The sequence below is a fragment of the Poecile atricapillus genome, chromosome W (assembly GCF_030490865.1).
Source record: "Poecile atricapillus isolate bPoeAtr1 chromosome W, bPoeAtr1.hap1, whole genome shotgun sequence".
Lineage (NCBI taxonomy): Eukaryota > Metazoa > Chordata > Aves > Passeriformes > Paridae > Poecile > Poecile atricapillus.
The window spans coordinates 26,685,125-26,703,032 of record NC_081288.1 but is presented as its reverse complement, the minus strand read 5'-3'; the positions used below and the strand labels follow the sequence as shown (position 1 = coordinate 26,703,032).

The window sequence follows — 17,908 nt, the reverse complement described above, 5'->3', positions numbered from 1 at the left end:
AGTATTAGAGCTTGTGATCAAAATGCAGGTCAATTTGGTTTTGAGAGCTCCTTTGGTATCCATTAATAAAGTTAATATATATATATCTATATGTATTCTTGACCTTAAGAATATTATTTAATATATTAAATAACGAGTTGTAAACATTCTGGACTAAGAAGTACAAAAGTTTATCGGTAATTGAAATAATAATAACTGAAAGCTTGTGGTGACTAGGGGGTTTCATTCTTTCTTTTATTTTATCCTAATGTGGTCATTGGAGCACGGTTTCTTCCTTTTTCCAGTCTGACAACTCAGCAAGTGAATTTCGTTGTGAGGAAAAGGAATACAAGCAGATCCTTGCCAATTCAGAGAACTGTTCTGTTCTTTTTGTCTTTTTCTGAAGGTCTTAATTTTGAGAAACAAAGAAAATATTACCTTAAATATTTTCCCTATTTCCTCTAAAACACAGACACAGAATGTGAGAAAGGAAGAATTAAAAAGATCAAAGCTATTATTATCATCATCATCAATAATTTTGTAATATAGTATAAACGTCTTGAATATGCAACAGCTATGCTATTAAAATACTAAGCCCTGTTATAAACTGCTGGTTCTGACTAATGACTATCCAAAGGGTCACCATTCCCTGACAGTAAACTTTGATTTCTTAGATGGCTTCAGCAAGGGTAAGCGCCCTGCCAGTTACCCAGTCCATACCTGTGGACACGTTATGTTGTGTGCAAATAAACGCTTGCAGACTAAATGACCAAGATTAACACATTCTCCTTGTATATTTGCCATTTCTACAGTAATGTTTGGCCTGTCTCAAACTTTGTGTGCAAACAGTGCCTGGTGACATTCAGTCACAGCAGAGGAGCGACCGAGCACACTTGTGGGAGAGTAGGTAGTTGTATATGTAGAAATAAGCCCCTGCTCTGATGTAAAAAGTTTCCTAGGAGACTTCAAAGGAAAAACCCTCAGTCTGTTGTTTGAAGCAGTGGCTGGGAAGCAAAAGAACGTTTCTGCAGATTGGTGTGCAAGGGAGCCTGGATACCTGAATGCCTCCTCATGATGTCCCTGTTCTCTCATGCTTCACCCAAAAAAGCTTTAGTTGCCTTGAAGAGGTGGCCTGAGGTCCTGCTTGTTCCACGATGACTGATAGCTATATGTGTGCTATGTCCACAGCGCCTCTTTGTGCTGGTAGAGGCACAGAGGCACTCCCAGGACCCTGGACATCTCATCCTCCAGATGGATGCAGCTGGATCAACGCTGAAACCGGGACTGACATCCCAGCAGCTGGATTGATAGTGGAACCAGGAATGGTGAATTTTTTTTTTTTTCTTTTCTCCCTGCCCCGCATCATCCCACTCCCTTTAATACATCTCTCTTCCTTCTCATCTTACCCCTTTTTCCAAAACCCACTGCCGTGTGCTTATAGAGTAGTTCAGGGACTAACATACCAATTTCCATGTCAAGTGTGTAATTTACTAGTAAAACTTTCTGATCGCTTGCGGGCCCGCAGACATTCGTCGTTGTTTTCCACGGCGAGCACTGGCGAACCTCGGCTGCTTCCTTCCCCGTGAAGGTGGGCCGTGGCAGGCGCCTGGCGCTGAGGCACCTGCAGCGGCTGCCTGGGCAGAGAAGCCGCACCGGGTTCCTGCCGCAGCGCTGCCTCCACGCTCTGCCGCTTCCCCAGCCGCCATCGCCGGGAGCTGCGCTCCTGTGGGAAACGCCCGTAAATGCCACGGCTCGGCGGCGGCGGCAGGCTGCGCTCCCTCACGGCGCTCCCCGCGGCGGGAGGCGGCGCGGCCGGGGCGGGAACCGCCTGAGGCGCCGCTCCCGCCCCCCTCCCTCCCTCACCGCCCGCTCCCGCCCCCTCGCGCGCGCGCCGGGGAAAACGTTGCGCAGGTTCTAAAGCGGCGGCGGGGGCGCGGCCGCGCGCGAGGGGGCGTGTGAGGGGGAGCGGCGGGGAACGGCCGCCACCGGCACAGCCTCGGCCCGCCCGCATGGAGCTGTCGGCCATCGGCGAGCAGGTGTTCGCCGTGGAGAGCATCCGCAAGAAGCGCGTGCGGAAGGTGGGCAGCGGCGGAGCGGAGCGGGGCGGGGCGGGGGGGAGCGCACCGGGACACCCCCCGCCCCTCCCGCCGCGCACCGGGAGCGGGGAGCCGTGGTGGGCGCGCGCGCGGCCGTCAGGTCCCCGTGCCCCGGTCCCCGTCCCCTCACACCCACGGAGGGGCACCGGCACCTGCGGGCAGGGGACACACGTGTTGCCCGCGGGACGCAGGGGGGGCTGTCGCTGCTGGGGTTCAGCCTGTCTGCAGGATGAGTGCAGGTGACACCGAACGGGAGAGCCCAAACCGGAGAGGGTTTGGGAAAGCTCCCGTGACTCAGTTTCCCCAGTCGTGGAAGCGCTCCCGTCCCCGCAGAGTGTTGCAAGGATTAACCTGTAAGCATGCAGCGTGTAGAGATCCTCCGGTGGAAAGTTCCTTATAGGGCAGTGTTTTCCAACCTTGAGAAGCTGATGAGCCCCCCAAGAGGAAAATGAAACTGGTTCTCTGCCTCAAGTACCCGAGTGCTTTCCTTGCTCTGCTCTCCCGTAAGGGCGTCTGTGGCTGCAGCAGCGGCTCTTGGAGAGTGGTCGTCCTGCATGCACAAAGGCCTTTGCCATGCTTTGGGAAGTGCTTAACAAACCCCTCAGTATAACATTAAATATTCTGATAGTTGTTCACATTGCTTGCAGAGTCCTTGAACGCAGTTTCCAATCACTACACTTTTTTTTTTCTTTTTTTTTCTTTTTTTTAAATCTTGTACTTAGAGTGAAAGAAAAAAAAAAAAGAATAGCTCTGAACTTCAGCTGTGAGCTGCTGGTTGCTTGGGTTGAAAGGATGAGTGCATGTGATGGATGGAACAATGTTTGAGTAGAGCGTGTAGCAAATGGAAAAGAACATGCCAGAGACGCTTCATAGGTTCTGATACACTGTGTTTCTCCTCTCTGCTTAAAAAAAAAATAAATTCATATGACATTTACTCCTGGCATACATCTCCTTCCTGCATTTATGTGTGCTGACTTCTTGTAGGTTTGCCTGTGAATGTGTGAATGGTTCGGTCACGCTCTCTGGTTGGCTTTCAGTGTTCTGCCTGCAAGCCTTCTGCAAAGCTATGCTCCAAGCTGATGGTAGTACAAGCATAAACGTGTTTTAGCATGTCCCTGTGTGTGTGCCCAGTTTTTGGAGGAAAAGGTATATACATGAAAGTGTGGCTGAATGGGGAAGTGGCTATGTTTTGAAATAAAGTGATGGAAAACAAGCTTTTTCTTGATTGGTTGCATCTCATACTGTAGCCCATATTTGGTTCCATAGTTCACCTGTTTTCTTCTGCCTTTTTCTACCCTCAGGGTAAAGTAGAATACCTAGTGAAGTGGAAAGGATGGCCCCCAAAGTAAGTTGTGTTTACTCGTCTATTTTTTTCTTTAATATTCCATAATAGCTTGCACTGTGTCTCTGCAACTGAGCATTTCATTCATAATGGGTAATGGCTTGTCACTCATTTCAACAACAATAAACAAAACCAAAGAGCCACAAACCAAACCCAAATCTGTTTTTTGAATTGGCAGCTCATGAATACAAACTGGGTGCCAGTTTATTCTGACTGGTTTTTGCCACCACTGAAATATTTCATTGAGATACTTTCTAAATACAAATGTTTTAAAATTCCTTATGAGTCCAACAAAGAATCCAGATTCTTTTGAACTTGGAATGGCTCCTGCTTTTCTGAGTCAGCACCAAGAGGACCCCACTTTATTTTTAGAGCTGTCTGCAGTCTTTTAAAATAGAAAACGTGTTGATGGTCTTGTCTTCCTCTCCTACTGTTTCCCCTCTGCAATCCACCAATGGAAAGGGGCAATGTTTCAGATTTATTGAGTGTAGCCAAATGCAGGTGATCTTTGTCCTTTGAAAATTACCACCATGCCTTCATTTCCTTGTCTGAAACCTCCTGTTATTTTGAGTGCCTTTTCTGCTTTTGCTTTAGTTTCTCCATTGCAAAAATGAAGAAAAGTTTGGGGTTTTTTTGTCATTACTGTGCACTGTTTACAGACACTTCTGTCATTAAAATGCAGCTGCTTCTGAAGAAGAGCAATTTCTTTGTGCTTAAGCAGTCTGTGAAATGCACTGAGATTAGAAGGATTAGGTAACTGGAGAATATTACTATGTCAGCTAGCAGCCTAGTGGAACAGCCTCCTGGCCACCCCCTAAGGGCCCCGTCTTTGCTTTTCTGTTTGTGCCTGTGTGTGTACATACACAATGTGCGTGGGTACAGCAGTGTTACACACACAGTTGCTCTGCGTGTTGCTAAGCAATGGGAGCTGCTTGTTACGGGTTCATCCTCACAGCTGCAAAACGGGGCCCGCCAGGATGGTTCTGACTGGCTGTACCTGGTGTCCAAGAAGCTGAAATGTGTTCTTGGGTGCCAAAGTGTCGTGCCTAATGCTTATGATTATAGGCCATGTGTGAAGATAAGCAGCTTCCCCTCTCTGGTGCTGGTGGGAGAGGGTGACTTTATTCTTGAGTGTTCTGCTGTCAGAGTGTAACCTCGTGCACTTGTCGAGCACCAGCTGCCATGGTAGCGTGGGTCACTTCTTGGACCGCTTCAGCCTCAAATAGCCAAGTCTTACTTCATCATTGATAGAGGGTGGGAAATGTATTTGGAGCCTGGGAGGCCTTATCCCCTCTTGGCCAGAATACTGGTGTTTATCCCATTCTCCTTTCAACAAACACATTGAAGTCCTTCTCTTGTAAAGTCCCTTGCCAAGAAGGTGGGCTGAGGCATGGCGTAATGTTTCTTGGACAGAGCAGACCTTATTCTTAACTGCTGCCTTTCCTTGCCCTGCGTCTTGGAACACTGGGGGAGACAGAAACACTTTGGGGAATTTAAAACACAGTTTCCCTGGATGCAAGGTGATGTCAGGGTTCTCTTACTTTGATATATGGCATGTCCAAGCATCTTCCCTCTTCCCCCAAACTCCAAATTTGAAGACTGTTATATTTTTTCCTTTCTTCTGCCTGCCTTCACTTTAACTGTTGCCTCAGTGGTTTGAATTACTTAAACTCAAGATGCTCAGAGTACTGGAGTCACTTTCATCCCACTAGCAGTCTCTGTTCCTTGTTTCTAAACATACATATGCCTGTGATGGCATGCAGCACCGCAGGCTGTTTGTATCTTTGTGCCTGTTTCCTCATCCCACGTTATTTCCTTCCTTAATTACCAGCCCTATTGCACTGCTCTTTGTAATCTCTGCACCTATTATCCCATTATTCCCATTGGAAGTATCGTGGAAGGGAATAAAGATAGGTCAGTAGTTTACTGCTTTCACATGCAATTCATATTTCACTTTTTTTACCCCTCTTCTTAATAAAAAATTCTTATTCATACCCTACACCTCAGCTTTATGGATTGCACTGCTGGAGTCAGGGAATGGAAGAGTGACAATCTGATTCTAGCTACAAGCTTGTTTACAACTTGTGTTGGAGTTAAAAGGAGGGGGAAGAGGAGGAGTAGAAGGAGGGGGAAGGAAGATCATATGATCTGTGTTTTCCAGAGTGCCTGCTCTCTGCAGTTTGCTGCAGCCTGGGCTGTGTGTACCCATATATAAAGCTCTGTGTGCGCGCGCGCATAGCAAACTCAACCATGGTTTTTTTTTTTTTTTATATGCAGTGTTTTGCCACTGCAGCGAAGCCAGAATCTGAGCTGCAGAGAAGAAGGCAACGTCCACCAGGGCGGGTTTTTTTAAGCAAATCTCTTTTCTTCTCCTGCCTATGAAAAGCAATCCGATGACTTTTTGTCCCCCTTGTGGTGTTATTTTCTCAAATTTGTAGGACGAGTGCCAGAATCCCTGCAGCTGGGAGGAAACCTTCCTCTTTTCAAACAGTATCTTGGCTTTGACAGCTCACAGTCAGGTTGCTGCAGGAAGCATGAGCAAATGAGGGATGGAGAGAAGGAGGGATCAGCTGGTTATGAAGACATATCTGTTCTTAACTCTCTGATGTACAGGGCACCTGGGGATATCTGAATGTCATATTTTTCTTTCTCCCTTATGTAAAAAATTGTATTTTCATTTCTAGACCCATCCTCCAGTAATGTTCCTATATTACAGTACCTTTCTTCTCTGTAACGGAGAAGTAAAAGGGAAAAACATGCCCGAAACACCTCCCCTCTGTACCTCTGTATCCCGTGTCCTCACATGCAATCTGTGCTTCATCCAGAAATTTAAACATCCTAAAATGCTTTCTTGCTGTTTAAAGCCACTGATACAAATGCACCCTTGTGTACCTGCATGTGACTCCTCTCTGGTCTTCCTCCCCAGGCTCTGGGAGGAGCTCTGCCTCCAGGCCTGGATCTCACATTTCAGGAAAATTAGGGTTCTGAGGCATTTGAGGATACAGATTTGCTTTCTTGCCTTAGTGTTTGTATACTAGAGACACAGCACCCACCTTTTCTGGGCAAGCGTGACCCCTAAGAAGTAAACATACCCCAAGGACCACTTTGTGATTCTTTCAGCTTCCACAGTGGGAGCGTTTTGGCTGCTTCTCCCTAGTGTTACGTGCATCTGCACTCTTTTGGGAACCAGTTTTGGAGTTGCCTGCTAGGTGGGTTCAGTCCTTTCCTGAGCATCTGATTCCTGGCACAGCTATCCGGCTGTCGAGAATGGAGCTGGGGCAATGAGTGACGCTGTTCCCAGGCTGCTTCAGAAGCATGGAGCCTGTTGGGAACCGTGTTGGTGTTGGGGTACTTTGTGTCGATGAGCTCTGCTCGGTAGAACAACCTGTAGGGGGAGCCGAGCAGTAGGAGGAGGCGTTGGCATGTGGCCATCAGCTTGCCCCAGGGCCCAGCTCCCAACATGTTTGGTTGAACGGCATCAGTGGAAAAAATTAAACTGTTAAATGAATCCTTTCAGCTTCAGTGATTAGAAGTAATTAATAATTCAAGTGAGAAAGGGTACTTACTCTTTGAGCACTCTAAATTAAGAGAGACCTATTTTTCAGAAAGATGTATCAGACCATGCCTCATTGTTCCATGGTGTTTGTGGGATTTGAGGGGAGTGCTGCAGATGAGACCTGTTTAGGCATGGACTTAAAAACAGTTTGTGAGTGTCTGCACAGGCTTTGCACGCAATGTGGAGGGGGCCCTGGGGAGGAAAGTCTTCCCTGTTTTTGTACAAAGAGTTGCTTGATGCTTGGCCCTGCCTGTTTTGGGAAGGGGAGGTGGCGTCTGTGGGAAGCTGGAGAGGGAATGGCTGGGATTCCTCAGAGCTCTCGCAAAGTTGTGGCAGGCCCCACTGACCCTTGTGAAGATAGTATCCAGGGCTGCAGCACACTGGTAGCAGGCCTGCAGAGAGAATGTTTCATTAAAATATTGTTTACTTTTTGTTCCTTATGTTTTTCTTCAGATACAGCACATGGGAGCCAGAGGATCATATCTTGGACCCTCGCCTGGTAGTGGCTTATGAAGAAAAGTAAGGGCACATGTTCTTTCTCTCCTTGGACACAGGAAAAGAAATAGTGTCTTTATTTCATTATATGCATAAAATGCCCCTGTTGTCCCTACTTCAGTCAAAGATGAGATGTATAGCAATGAATCCTGCTTGATCTTTGTGCCGTGGTGTTGGTTGAGATGGAGAAGACAGGGTTAAAGCAGCTTTGATTGGCACTGTTCAGGAAATGAGGCCAAGAACAGGCAGCACTGAGCCAGAGAATGATCGGACTCAGGTTTTAATCAGGTCCAGACCTGGACTAGAGTGATGTGAGGTGGGAAGTTTCTCTAACCCATCCTTGATTAGCTGTGTCAGAGAAATTCCCCTATTGCAAGGTTTTTACTCCTACAGGAAGCAATTCTGGGATGTTTTCCAAGCTCACACTGGTAACCATTGGGTTTTATTGAAGGAAATTGAGGGAGCTATGCTGCAAAAGGTTGAAGTCCCAACTAGGTTTTATGCTGTGGTATTTAGTACTCAGTTTGATTTGTATTCCTTTTTCACAGGGAGGAGAGAGACCGTGCATCAGGGTACAGGAAAAGAGGTCCCAAACCAAAGCGCCTCCTACTGCAGGTAGCCTCTTGCTCTTCTGTGTATTTCTAACTCCTTAGCTGCTGTGCTGCTCCTCTGCTCTCAGTGAGGTGGAAACTGTCTGTTTGCTGTTGCATGGACAAAATTGGAGGTGACAAGTTAACACAATAACATGAAATCAGTGTTTAGGCAGATAGTTTTAACCTGTTAGCTGAAGAGCTAGCTAATTTATCTTAAAAAAAGCAAAATAAAATAAAACAGCAGCTCTTTCTTTCTGAGCTAGGATTTTATAGAGGATGGACCTGGGTAGTTGCAGGTTACCTGGTTTGTGTGTTCTTTTAGTTTCATGTTGAGCTTGAACTTTCCATCAAGTCAAAGGTAGCCCATAGTTGGAAGCGGAGTTTCAGCACGCTTTTGCTGTTGCCAAGCAAAGCAGCCAATCCTAGGAAGTAGATATTAGGAAGAGCTTAAAGGCAGTTGAAGAGGGGAGAGAAACAAAAAAAAAAGCAGCACACCTTATCCTAGTTCATCTAAATGTTCACAGACTGAACAAAGAATATTTTCCTGGTTCCCAGTAGGGAGCCCTCACTGCATGATCAGATGTCTGCTCTGACCCTTGCTGCGTTGGTGTCTTGGCAGCGGCTGTATGGCATGGACTTGAGGAGTGCTCACAAGGGAAAGGAGAAGCTCTGCTTCTCTCTTGCACGGAGGTTTGGAGGAGGAGACAGTAGCCTGCCAGGGGCCAAGACAGGGCAGGCAGAGTTCCCTGAGAAGACTGGGAGTGCAGTCCTGCCATTCTCTCTCCGGAAGCAACGCAAAAACCAGAAGTACCTACGACTGTCAAGGAAGAAGTTCCCCCGCATGGCGAGTCTGGAGAACCGGAACTGCAGGCATGAGTTCTTCCTGAATGATGCAGTGGGCCTAGAGGCCAGGCAGAGCCCTGAGGACTGGGAGGCCACGCAGCACACCAGCAAAGAAGGTAAGGCCAGTCACCCTTTGGTGAAGTTCTGGGGCATGTGAAGGATGTTCTGCATCCTTCTGCCTTGCTTACATCCTCCTGGGATTGTGGTTTAGATCAGGTCTTCAGAGCATCCCTTGCTGGCCTGTATTATGTCCCTCTTGTTTGCAGATTTCTTTCTCGTTAAAAGAGCACAGACTAATTGTTTTTTTGGCCCTGTTGGCTCTATGTAGTCTTACATCCCTGATGCCCCTCCCTGTGTTAGAAACATGCAGAAGATACTGCAAGTTTTTCCCCCTCTTAAAATTTCCTCACAGCAGAGGTGACACACAAGTATGACAGATGAACTCTGCCTCTGTCCACATTATCCACATGTGCTCAGCCTGCTGCTTGTCTCAAAGGACTTTGGCTAGCTGTGGACAAGCTTGGACAGTGGCATTCCTCTCATAGTGCTGCTTTAAGAAGCATACAGGAATGCTGCTAGGAACTCACAATGTACTCCCTGCCCCCTCCTTCCCTTTCCTCTCCACACCCCTTTAAAGTCTCTTGCTATAGAGCTATGCAAGAAGGGGAGAGATAGATGAAGTGAGGATGGTAACTCCTGCCTGATCCCAATGAGTAGGCAGCATGAGTGTAGGCATGGGAGATGTCCAAGCACATTTGGCATTTGAGGGAAGGATACCAGCATCTTGTGCAGGAGGGCTGTGGGATGTGTGTGTTGCTCTCAGTTACCAGGGAAACTATCCCTGCATTATTAGAGCTTCTGAAGGCGTAGCTTTCCTGAGGAGTGGAAAACTGGGGCTTGTGCTGCTTGTAGTAGCTAAGGGAATCCTGTTACTCCTTGCAAGGAGTAGCTGTTAGGCAGGCTAGATTAGGCAGGATCTTAGGGATAAGGCTGTGTTCTGGGAATCAGCACTATTCCCTCCTTTCTGAGGGAGGCTGGAATGGTGCTCAGAATCCAGGGAGGCAACAATGGGAGTAGCACAGAGGAACCCAGTGTTATATCCTGGCAGTGAGGAAATGTGTGGGGCTATTCTCCCCAGAAGTGTGTGGCACTAAAGCACTTGGGGATCAGAAGAGTGTGTGGCACTACGGAATTGTAAAACTCCTTTTGTTCTCCCCTTGACACATGGCCTGTGTGGAATTCCAGTTACTGTTAGGGGGAGTTGGACTCTTTCTGGGGGGAAGTAGACACCCCAGGTGTTTGAGACAGAAGCCAGGAAATACACTCTTTTAAGGGGGTCTCATTCTTTGTCCAGATTGGGACAACAAGGTATATAGTGGACAGGTAGAGTGACAGGGAGAGGGTATGTTTTCCTTCCTCTCTCTTTATGTGGCAGTCTCTGGGGGCTTTGAGGAAGCGAGCCTTTTGGGTGGCAGAGGGGTTGGTAATTATTCTTACGGTGAGAAAGTGCAAGGTTGCTTGGGTTTCTTGTATGGAGCTGTCTGGGAGCAAAGGAGGCATATGAGAAAGGAAGAGCAGCTTCTCCATACAGCACTACTGAGGGAGTTTTGAGAGCATCACACCCAGGCTGTGTTGCAGGTGCAGTACAAGGCAGACCCTCCATTTTGGCTCCCTTTGACTCCCCTAGGAGTATCTGAAGAGTGTGTGTAAGAGATTTTAATGTTTGCCTTTTCAGTAGGATAGGGCATTTAGAAGACAGTGAACTCAAACCAGGGTGAGTGTGCTTTCCTGACACAAAACCAAATTAGGGGCTGAGATGGGATGAGGGGTTTGGGGAAATTGTGGATGGTTAGATAAACTGGGTGGTTTTACAGGGTCTTTTGACCTCTGCATAGGCTGCTCTGATACCACTGTGTATCTGGACACCTGATCTTCCATTTCCCCATAGCCTCTGAAGGGTAGGGGTTGCACATGTTCTTTCTTGCTCTGTACATGCAGATTCAGTACAGGCTGATTTCACCTACGGTTTGTCAGAAAAGAGATCCTTTTTCCATCCTTCCTTTTCCCCTTCTTCCTTTCTTCTCCCTCACCTTCTCTGTTTCACTAACATGCTCTTATGTGCCATTCTTTCAGCAGCAGATGTGGACGCCAGTCTCCCTTGGATCCCCACTGTGCCCCCCAGCGAAGTGACAGTGACAGACATCACAGCAAACTCCATTACCGTCACTTTCAGAGAAGCACAAGTGGCTGAGGGCTTCTTTCGAGACCGGAGTGCGCAGTTCTGAATCTCTGTTTGCAGCGCTCCCCAAAACCAGATCTTTTAGGGTGGAGCTAGGGAAGGGTTATGTTATCCCGTAAGAGAAAAAAAAAAATCCAAAATGTCTCCTCTTAAAATGTTTACAGAGACCTTTTTTTTTTTCTCCTTTTTCCCCTTTCAGATACGCAAAAAAGGGCAGTGTAGGGGGTGTGTATTTGTCATTGCTTTGTCCAGTTGAAAAACTGACAGCCCTTTCCCGGGCAAAGACTCCCATCCTTGATGTGAAAGCAGCAAGCTGAACAATTCGCCTTTTATCCTGTTAAGTGGCAGCAGCTGCATTTGTGGGGAGAGGGCATGTGGAGGTGGAAAGAGAGCTGGATCTCTAGCCTGTCGCCTTGTTCTGCAATTGATATCCCTTGGATAAAGATACATCCCTGTACATTGCTCTTCCCACCTTCCTCCTCCCTCTCTTCCTGCAGCAGTGAGAGGTGATGGATCCTACCTGTGTAGATAACTCCAGCCTGCTAAGACTTTCTCTCCAGTGCTGTTTTCCCTGTGGCCTGCTGTCAGGACTTCAGAAGCGTATTTGCCTGTCTGTGGTAAGTCAGTTTTTGCAGCACGGGTCCGTATAGACAGCAGAGCTCTCTCCTTTTGGTTGTTGGTCATGCGGAAAGAGTGAAATGCATCTCTGAAATCCAAACTGGCAACATAAATTCAATTTGCCCTCATTAAAAGCTCAGAAAGCCAGCACAGTTGTGACATACCATTCTGTATATGCTAAACAGGATTTCCGGGCTTGGCTCTGCTGCGTGAGGAATGTGTTGTGGAAAGTAGGGTCTTCTTACCCTTTGCAAAATTCAGTATTAATAACAAATTCTGCCCTGAATCTGTGGTAATAAGTTGGTTGAAAACTGACTCCTCTCCCCTGAGAGGAGGGACTAATAGGACAACTGAAGCTTTGCCTGGCACTGCAGAGATATCCAAGATACTGGCACAGGCCCAGGACATGGGAATTGGACAGAACTGAGCTAGAAATGGACCTTGATTAGCAGCAGATTCTGTTATTGGATCCCATAGAGAGATCCAAAATAAACAACATGTGGGGAAGGCATATATTAGATTTGAGCAGGGGAAAAATTCCTGATTCTTAGCAGTGAGAATTCTTGGATTGTGCTGCCTGAGTGATACTCTTTCATGATTCCAGTATCCTCACAGTATTTGTGATCCTGTACTACTTTACTGATAGGAACTTCCCCTTGGAAGACTTAAAAATCTTTGCCAAGGGAAGCGGACTGCATTTCAGTAGACCCGCCTAATCTTGCACTTAAAAATGCCTTGTGCTGGACTGCCTGTGACACTTTGAGGTTTTTGAAGAATTGCTTGAATTTTGAAGAATTTTGAGTTGGTAGTTTAGCATAGCATCTATTCTTGCACATGCATGTTCTCTTCCATTTTTAAAAGCAAATTTTATTTCAATAACTTAACTTTTTAAATATTGACCTTTTCCAATGGAAAGCAAGAAAAGTAAGGTAGTCTAAAGTGGGAACTGTGGGACAGAGTACTGCAGGGTAACATTGGCTAGTGTCATGATTACTGTCCTCAAAAACTATGTTTCCTTACTCCACCCCATCTGAAGCATCTCTTATCTGCTGTATTTATTCAAAATGAAGCTATGAGCCTTCTTAGCTCTGAGATAAAGACACCTGTGGAGGTCCTCAATGTGTTTGTTTGAGGGGCTTGGCTCCTGGCATGCACAATTTGGGAGCTCTAGGGTTTCTGATCCTCCAAACATCTACTTATCATAAAGTGCTTAGACTGCCACTGTGGATTTTTACTAGAAGCAGTTTTTACCTCATTTAGGATATGGCAGCTCAGATTTAGGATTTCTTCTTCCATCTCAGAGCTGTTGGAGCAGGTCTGTCTTTCATGCCATCAGAGCAGTTTCAGGATCGCTGGGAAGATCTTGAATTTCTGGACTGACCTTTTGCCTCTCAGAGAAGTAAGATGGGAGTTTTATTATGGAGAAATCTGAGAGGGTGAGAAGTGGAAGCTGGGGTGGAATTATGTGGTGGGAGGAAGAGTGAGTGGGAAAGAAGCTTGCAATAGCTAGCAAGGGCAAGCTGATGAGGTAAGCATGCAGGCGCAGGATGCTTGTTGAACGTGGGTGTCCAGAGCGAGGCTTCTGTGTCTGGAGTTGCACCCTTTTTTGCAGGATGTGGGGTCAGACGGTGTTGTTACCATCACCCACACACCCCCTCTTCCTGACACCTGCCAAATATGCTGAATACATGGCATCTCTCTTCTGTTGTGACTGGTGGACATGCCACATGGCCCAGTCCACTCTTGTGGGTTGGAGCAGGTCAGGTAGTGATGGTTGCAGAAGCGTAGTGTTTTAGCTCATTTTTCAAAAAGTCTTGAACTGCAGCTCATCCTGCTAAAGCTTTGTGGCATTTATAGGATCTGGTTTCTTTATTCTAATGCAGCAACTGGTGCCTTTGTCATGTCTTCATCTCAGTGTAAAAATGCATCAAAAAAAGCTTTCTATTTACTAAGTTCCTGGCTTTGGCTGACATTGGAGGCAATATCAATCCTGCAGCAGGAAAAAGCTTGTCCTAATAAACTAGATTTCCATCCTCTGCTTTTCTCTCCACTCTCCAGCTGACACTTCTCAACACTTTGTTTTGGCATTTTTCTTTAAACATACTTTCTGTCTCTTGCAGTGGAATTTTCAAAGACCTGTGGTGGTCTTTCAAAGAGGATCCACCCACAGCTTCATATCTTAATCATTTTTTTGGATCAGGCTGTCTAGTGTTCTGCTGGTGACTAATCATCTTGCTACACAAAGTGTGGAACAAAGTACCTGTCTGCCATGCTGCTTTGTGTCAAGGAGGAGTTAACCATAATGGGGTTAAGACACAACAAGCTGCATGTGCGTGGGTTTGGAGGAGAAAGTGTGATTGGGAGTTTGTGGTAGGAAACTAAGCAGTTACTTCATTGTCGTGGACTTTTTTTTTTGACATTCATGAATTCTTGTTTATCTCAAAGAACTTCTTGAGAAGATTTTTCTCCTGATCTTTTAAAAATGTAGCTCTGTTCCACACTGTCTGCTGACATATCACTGTAAACTTCATTGGTAGAGCTGGTCTTCAGGGACTTTAAAATTAACTTTATTCCATCTTTGCAGGTATAGAGAGGGTTTCACTAGTGATGGAAAGACAAGTTGTCTGGGTTTGTCTCTTCTCCCCAATACTGCCGATCTGCCAGTTCAACCCAAAACCTGGCAATTGAATTGGGACCTCCTGTGCTAACATATCATGAAAATCAGATGCTGTGTTTGGATCTTTGTTAAGCATTCCGTTTGATTAGAAGAGCCAGAATAGCATCCAGCTGAAGCTGAGTTTAATAATTCTATTTGAAGCACAGGCTGAGAATAGAAATGGGCTAACTCTCCCATACCTTGTTTGGCTCCATGGCTGTAAACAAAAAAAAATAAACTTCAGCCAGTGGAAATTACTGAACTGTACACAAGAAACAACCTTCTCAGATAACTGCTCTAATAGTCATTCTTAGAACTGTTTCCATGTGAAAATTTACCAGCAGTGTTGGGGGACAGAAGTGTTTATTTTATAGATCTTGCAGTGAACTCACTGTATTTGTGATAGACCTGAGGGAGTTCATGAGGCTGGAAAGCCTTTTTTTGTTAACACTGTGTTTAAAAAAAAAAAAAAAATCTATATGGAAAGGACTGCCTCTGTTCCTGGATGGTTATAAAATAAATGTTATTGCTCTGATTTACAAGTGATGCCTTGGAACAGCAAGTTTTAACACGTGAATAGTGGCATTAAGTAGCCTCCTGCATGCTCCTTATTGTCTTGCATTTGCCTGGGGGCCCTTCTGCTTGTGAAGTCAGACTAAGGTGATTTTACGATTTTATTTTCCCTTTTTTTTTTTTTTTCCAAGCAAGACCAGGATATTATTGTGAGAACACCCAAAAGCAGTTCCATTTGCCAAAATAAGCCCAAATTTGTTAGTGAATTGACTCTTGTTTATGTCAGAGCTCAGACATAGAGAAGCTTTTTGAGAAATGAATGGCTTTTTTTGTTATTAGTGTTGTGAAACTGTCCAGAATTGTTCTTCTGGTGTTTTGTGACTGAATGTATAAAATTGTTTGTTCACCTCACAGGGGGCCCTTGGTCCCAGTACTGTTTCATGCTGTATGCCAGCTAGTGCTGCTTGATGGTTTCACTGGAATAGAGAAGGGAGGCCTCACACAGGTTGAAAAATAAGCAGGGCACCTCAGGCAAGTCCCTCCATGGTAGCCACAACAGAGGCCAGTGTGTGGAAGACAGTGGGGGCTGCCAGCCACATTTAGGCAAAGCAAAGTCTACCACCACCTCCTCTCCACCTCTTCCTCTGCTCTCAAGCTTTGAGCTTTTGTTTTCAGATGTAGGGAAAGTACAAAAACCTCCTTTTTAAAAGCAGATTGGTATCTACCCATCTTATATTCCTCCCTGGCTTACCTGCAACCTAGGAAGAAGAGGGCGATGGGCCCTCTTTATTATTTTATATTCCCTCTTCCAGGAAAATAATAGGGACAAATGCTGGTCAGGGAAAGGAGGGACAGAGTTGCCTCAGAGCTGCTCTCACTAGGTGGTTGAGGAGAGGCCTTTGGGTGAGCTGGCAGTTGAGAGAGAAGGTGTGTTATAAACAAAGAACTTGTAGTGAAATTGATCCCTTGCATCTGTGAATCGAATGGGCCTGCAGAGAGGTGAGAGCTGCATTTATGTATCAGTCTTCTGCTGTTTGGGAATGCAAGGAAGATGTGTACGTTGACAAATTACTACATGAAAATGTACCGCATTGGAACACATTGCTTTTGCCATGCTTGTTGTAAAGGTCTTCCCTGTTTTGAGACAGTAGCTTATGATCAACAGGCCTGAACTTAGTTCAGTGCCTGAACTTACTGTCCTCACAGAGAAAGTGTGAGCTTCTGGGTGTCAAACCACCTGGATTCCACACATCAAGGTGGTCAAGATAGGAAGGCTTATAAAACAGCCCCAGGACAATTCGAAGGAGAGAGAAGGAATCACTTAAAATGGAATTCAGACCCCTCAAATCCTTTCCTGTAACTAGCACTTGCTGTAGAGATGATCTTTTTTTCTCTTCCACCTCTTTCTCTTTCCCCCTTAATTTCTTGAAGTGCAGGGAGCAGGCGGGAGATGATCCCTGGGAGTGGTAGAGGTGCAGGCCTCCATGGGAGCATTTGGGGCTGCTGTGGATTGCTACAAAGTTGGGATGGGGTAGAATTCCTAAGACTGTTCAGAACCTCCATCACAGCTTATCTCATTACTGGGGTAGCAAAGTTTTGGCTGGGAGGGGAATTTTGGAGGAGGAGGAGGTGGAAAACCTTTTTTATTATTATTGTTGGTTTTTAACCAGAAAATGTAGTGTCAGCACAAAGAGGCTTTTTGCAAATCTGTCAAAATGTTAAGCAGCTTTTTTTTTTGCTTTTAAATCTGAAGTATGTTTCGAAGCACTTTGGAAATGCAAAGCACTAGGAGTGCTAAGTACTCCTTATCGTCTGTCTAAAAGTGGCATTTGAAAAGCAAAAGACGTATCTGTTTCAGGCCGCTGGCTGCTCCTTATCATTTTTCTAGAGCTGTCACCCAGCCTTTTGCCTCCCTCCCATGGGGAGGCAATGCCAGGAGCAGAGGGTTCCCTAAGGGAGGAGACCTGCTAAATCCCTCGCTTGCCATTGGGGCGCAGGTTGGCTTCCTCCGTCCCCACCTCCTTTGATCAAGGAAAGGGAAAAATGAAGTTGAGTTTCAGTCTGAGTGGTCCTAGTCTGGAACTATGACCATTTCTTCCAGCTCCAGAGACATCTTTATAGAGTTTCTTGTCTGAAAAATTGCACCTTATTAGCTTAATTGAGGAACGAGGAGATGTCTGTCCTTCTGAAGGGAGTGGGGAGAGGAAGGGAGGGTGAACCAGGAGCTGTCTTCAGTAGCTGCTGGATTTCTCCAGAGGCCATTTCCTCACCTAATCTCCAACAGAACAGCAACAAAAGAACTAATATAATTTTGATGAAGCTTTTGTTCTATGTATCTCAAGAACCTTCTGAGCAGGCTAAGGGCAGAGAACCCTTTTCCCTCACCTAGTCAGCTCTGTGGCGTGGGGGTTCAACACACCAGTTCTCTCGCTGGGTCTTCAGCACCAACCTTTTCCCTCAGCGTACGCACATCGTTAGAACGCTTTTGCACACTGACTCATCTGATTTGGTGTGCTCCCTTTCTGTTGCAGGGGGAAGATGGGGCACAATGGGGTCAGTTAGAGGGGAGGGTCCCTGATTATTTTTGTTCCTGTCTCTTCAGTTGTTGCTGTTGTTCCTGTCAGCACGCTAGAGTATTGGAGTCTTTGCACACAGAAAGCTTCCTTTTGCACAGAATGAGCTTCTAGCTTTTGTACAGACTAATTGAATGTATTTGGGGAGGGGGGGGAAATAGGGAGTAAACCAATTCCAAACAAACCAATCAGAGTATAATGCCTTTTCTGAGCGAGTATGTGCTGTAAAAGGAGATTGTAATAGCAAAGGGAGGGCAGGCTCAAGTATAATTTGACACAAAGTGTGGTTTTATTTTTGTACTGATATGGATCAAAGACTGTACAGCATCTATTTATTTAGATGATTTATGTGGTAAATGTTGCAAACAAAATTATTAAAATATTAAATATGAGAACTGACATTTA

General features: G+C 45.9%; 1 protein-coding gene across 2 annotated transcripts; it reads left to right on the top strand.

Moving 5' to 3' along the window:
- Nucleotides 1–1,849: 1,849 nt before the first annotated feature.
- LOC131591781 (chromobox protein homolog 7-like) lies at nt 1,850–17,908 on the top strand. Of its 2 annotated transcripts, none has more exons than XM_058862829.1 (6): nt 1,850–2,057; nt 3,377–3,420; nt 7,427–7,492; nt 8,017–8,083; nt 8,681–9,020; nt 11,041–17,908. In XM_058862829.1, exons 1-6 carry the CDS (start codon nt 1,989–1,991, stop codon nt 11,187–11,189), a joined length of 735 nt encoding a protein of 244 aa, XP_058718812.1. In that variant the 5' UTR covers nt 1,850–1,988; the 3' UTR covers nt 11,190–17,908. The 2 variants fall into 2 exon arrangements, with proteins under 2 accessions (XP_058718812.1, XP_058718810.1); XM_058862827.1 differs by having other exon boundaries at nt 1,853–2,057; nt 11,038–17,908.

Bases quoted from the DNA above. Each gene is read 5' to 3' on its own strand.
- LOC131591781 (XM_058862827.1), top strand. From the start codon at position 1,989: ATGGAGCTGTCGGCCATCGGCGAGCAGGTGTTCGCCGTGGAGAGCATC. The intron at 7,493-8,016 runs GTAAGGGCACAT...CCTTTTTCACAG, and splicing joins GTAGTGGCTTATGAAGAAAA to GGAGGAGAGAGACCGTGCAT. The intron at 8,084-8,680 runs GTAGCCTCTTGC...GTGTCTTGGCAG, and splicing joins CAAAGCGCCTCCTACTGCAG to CGGCTGTATGGCATGGACTT.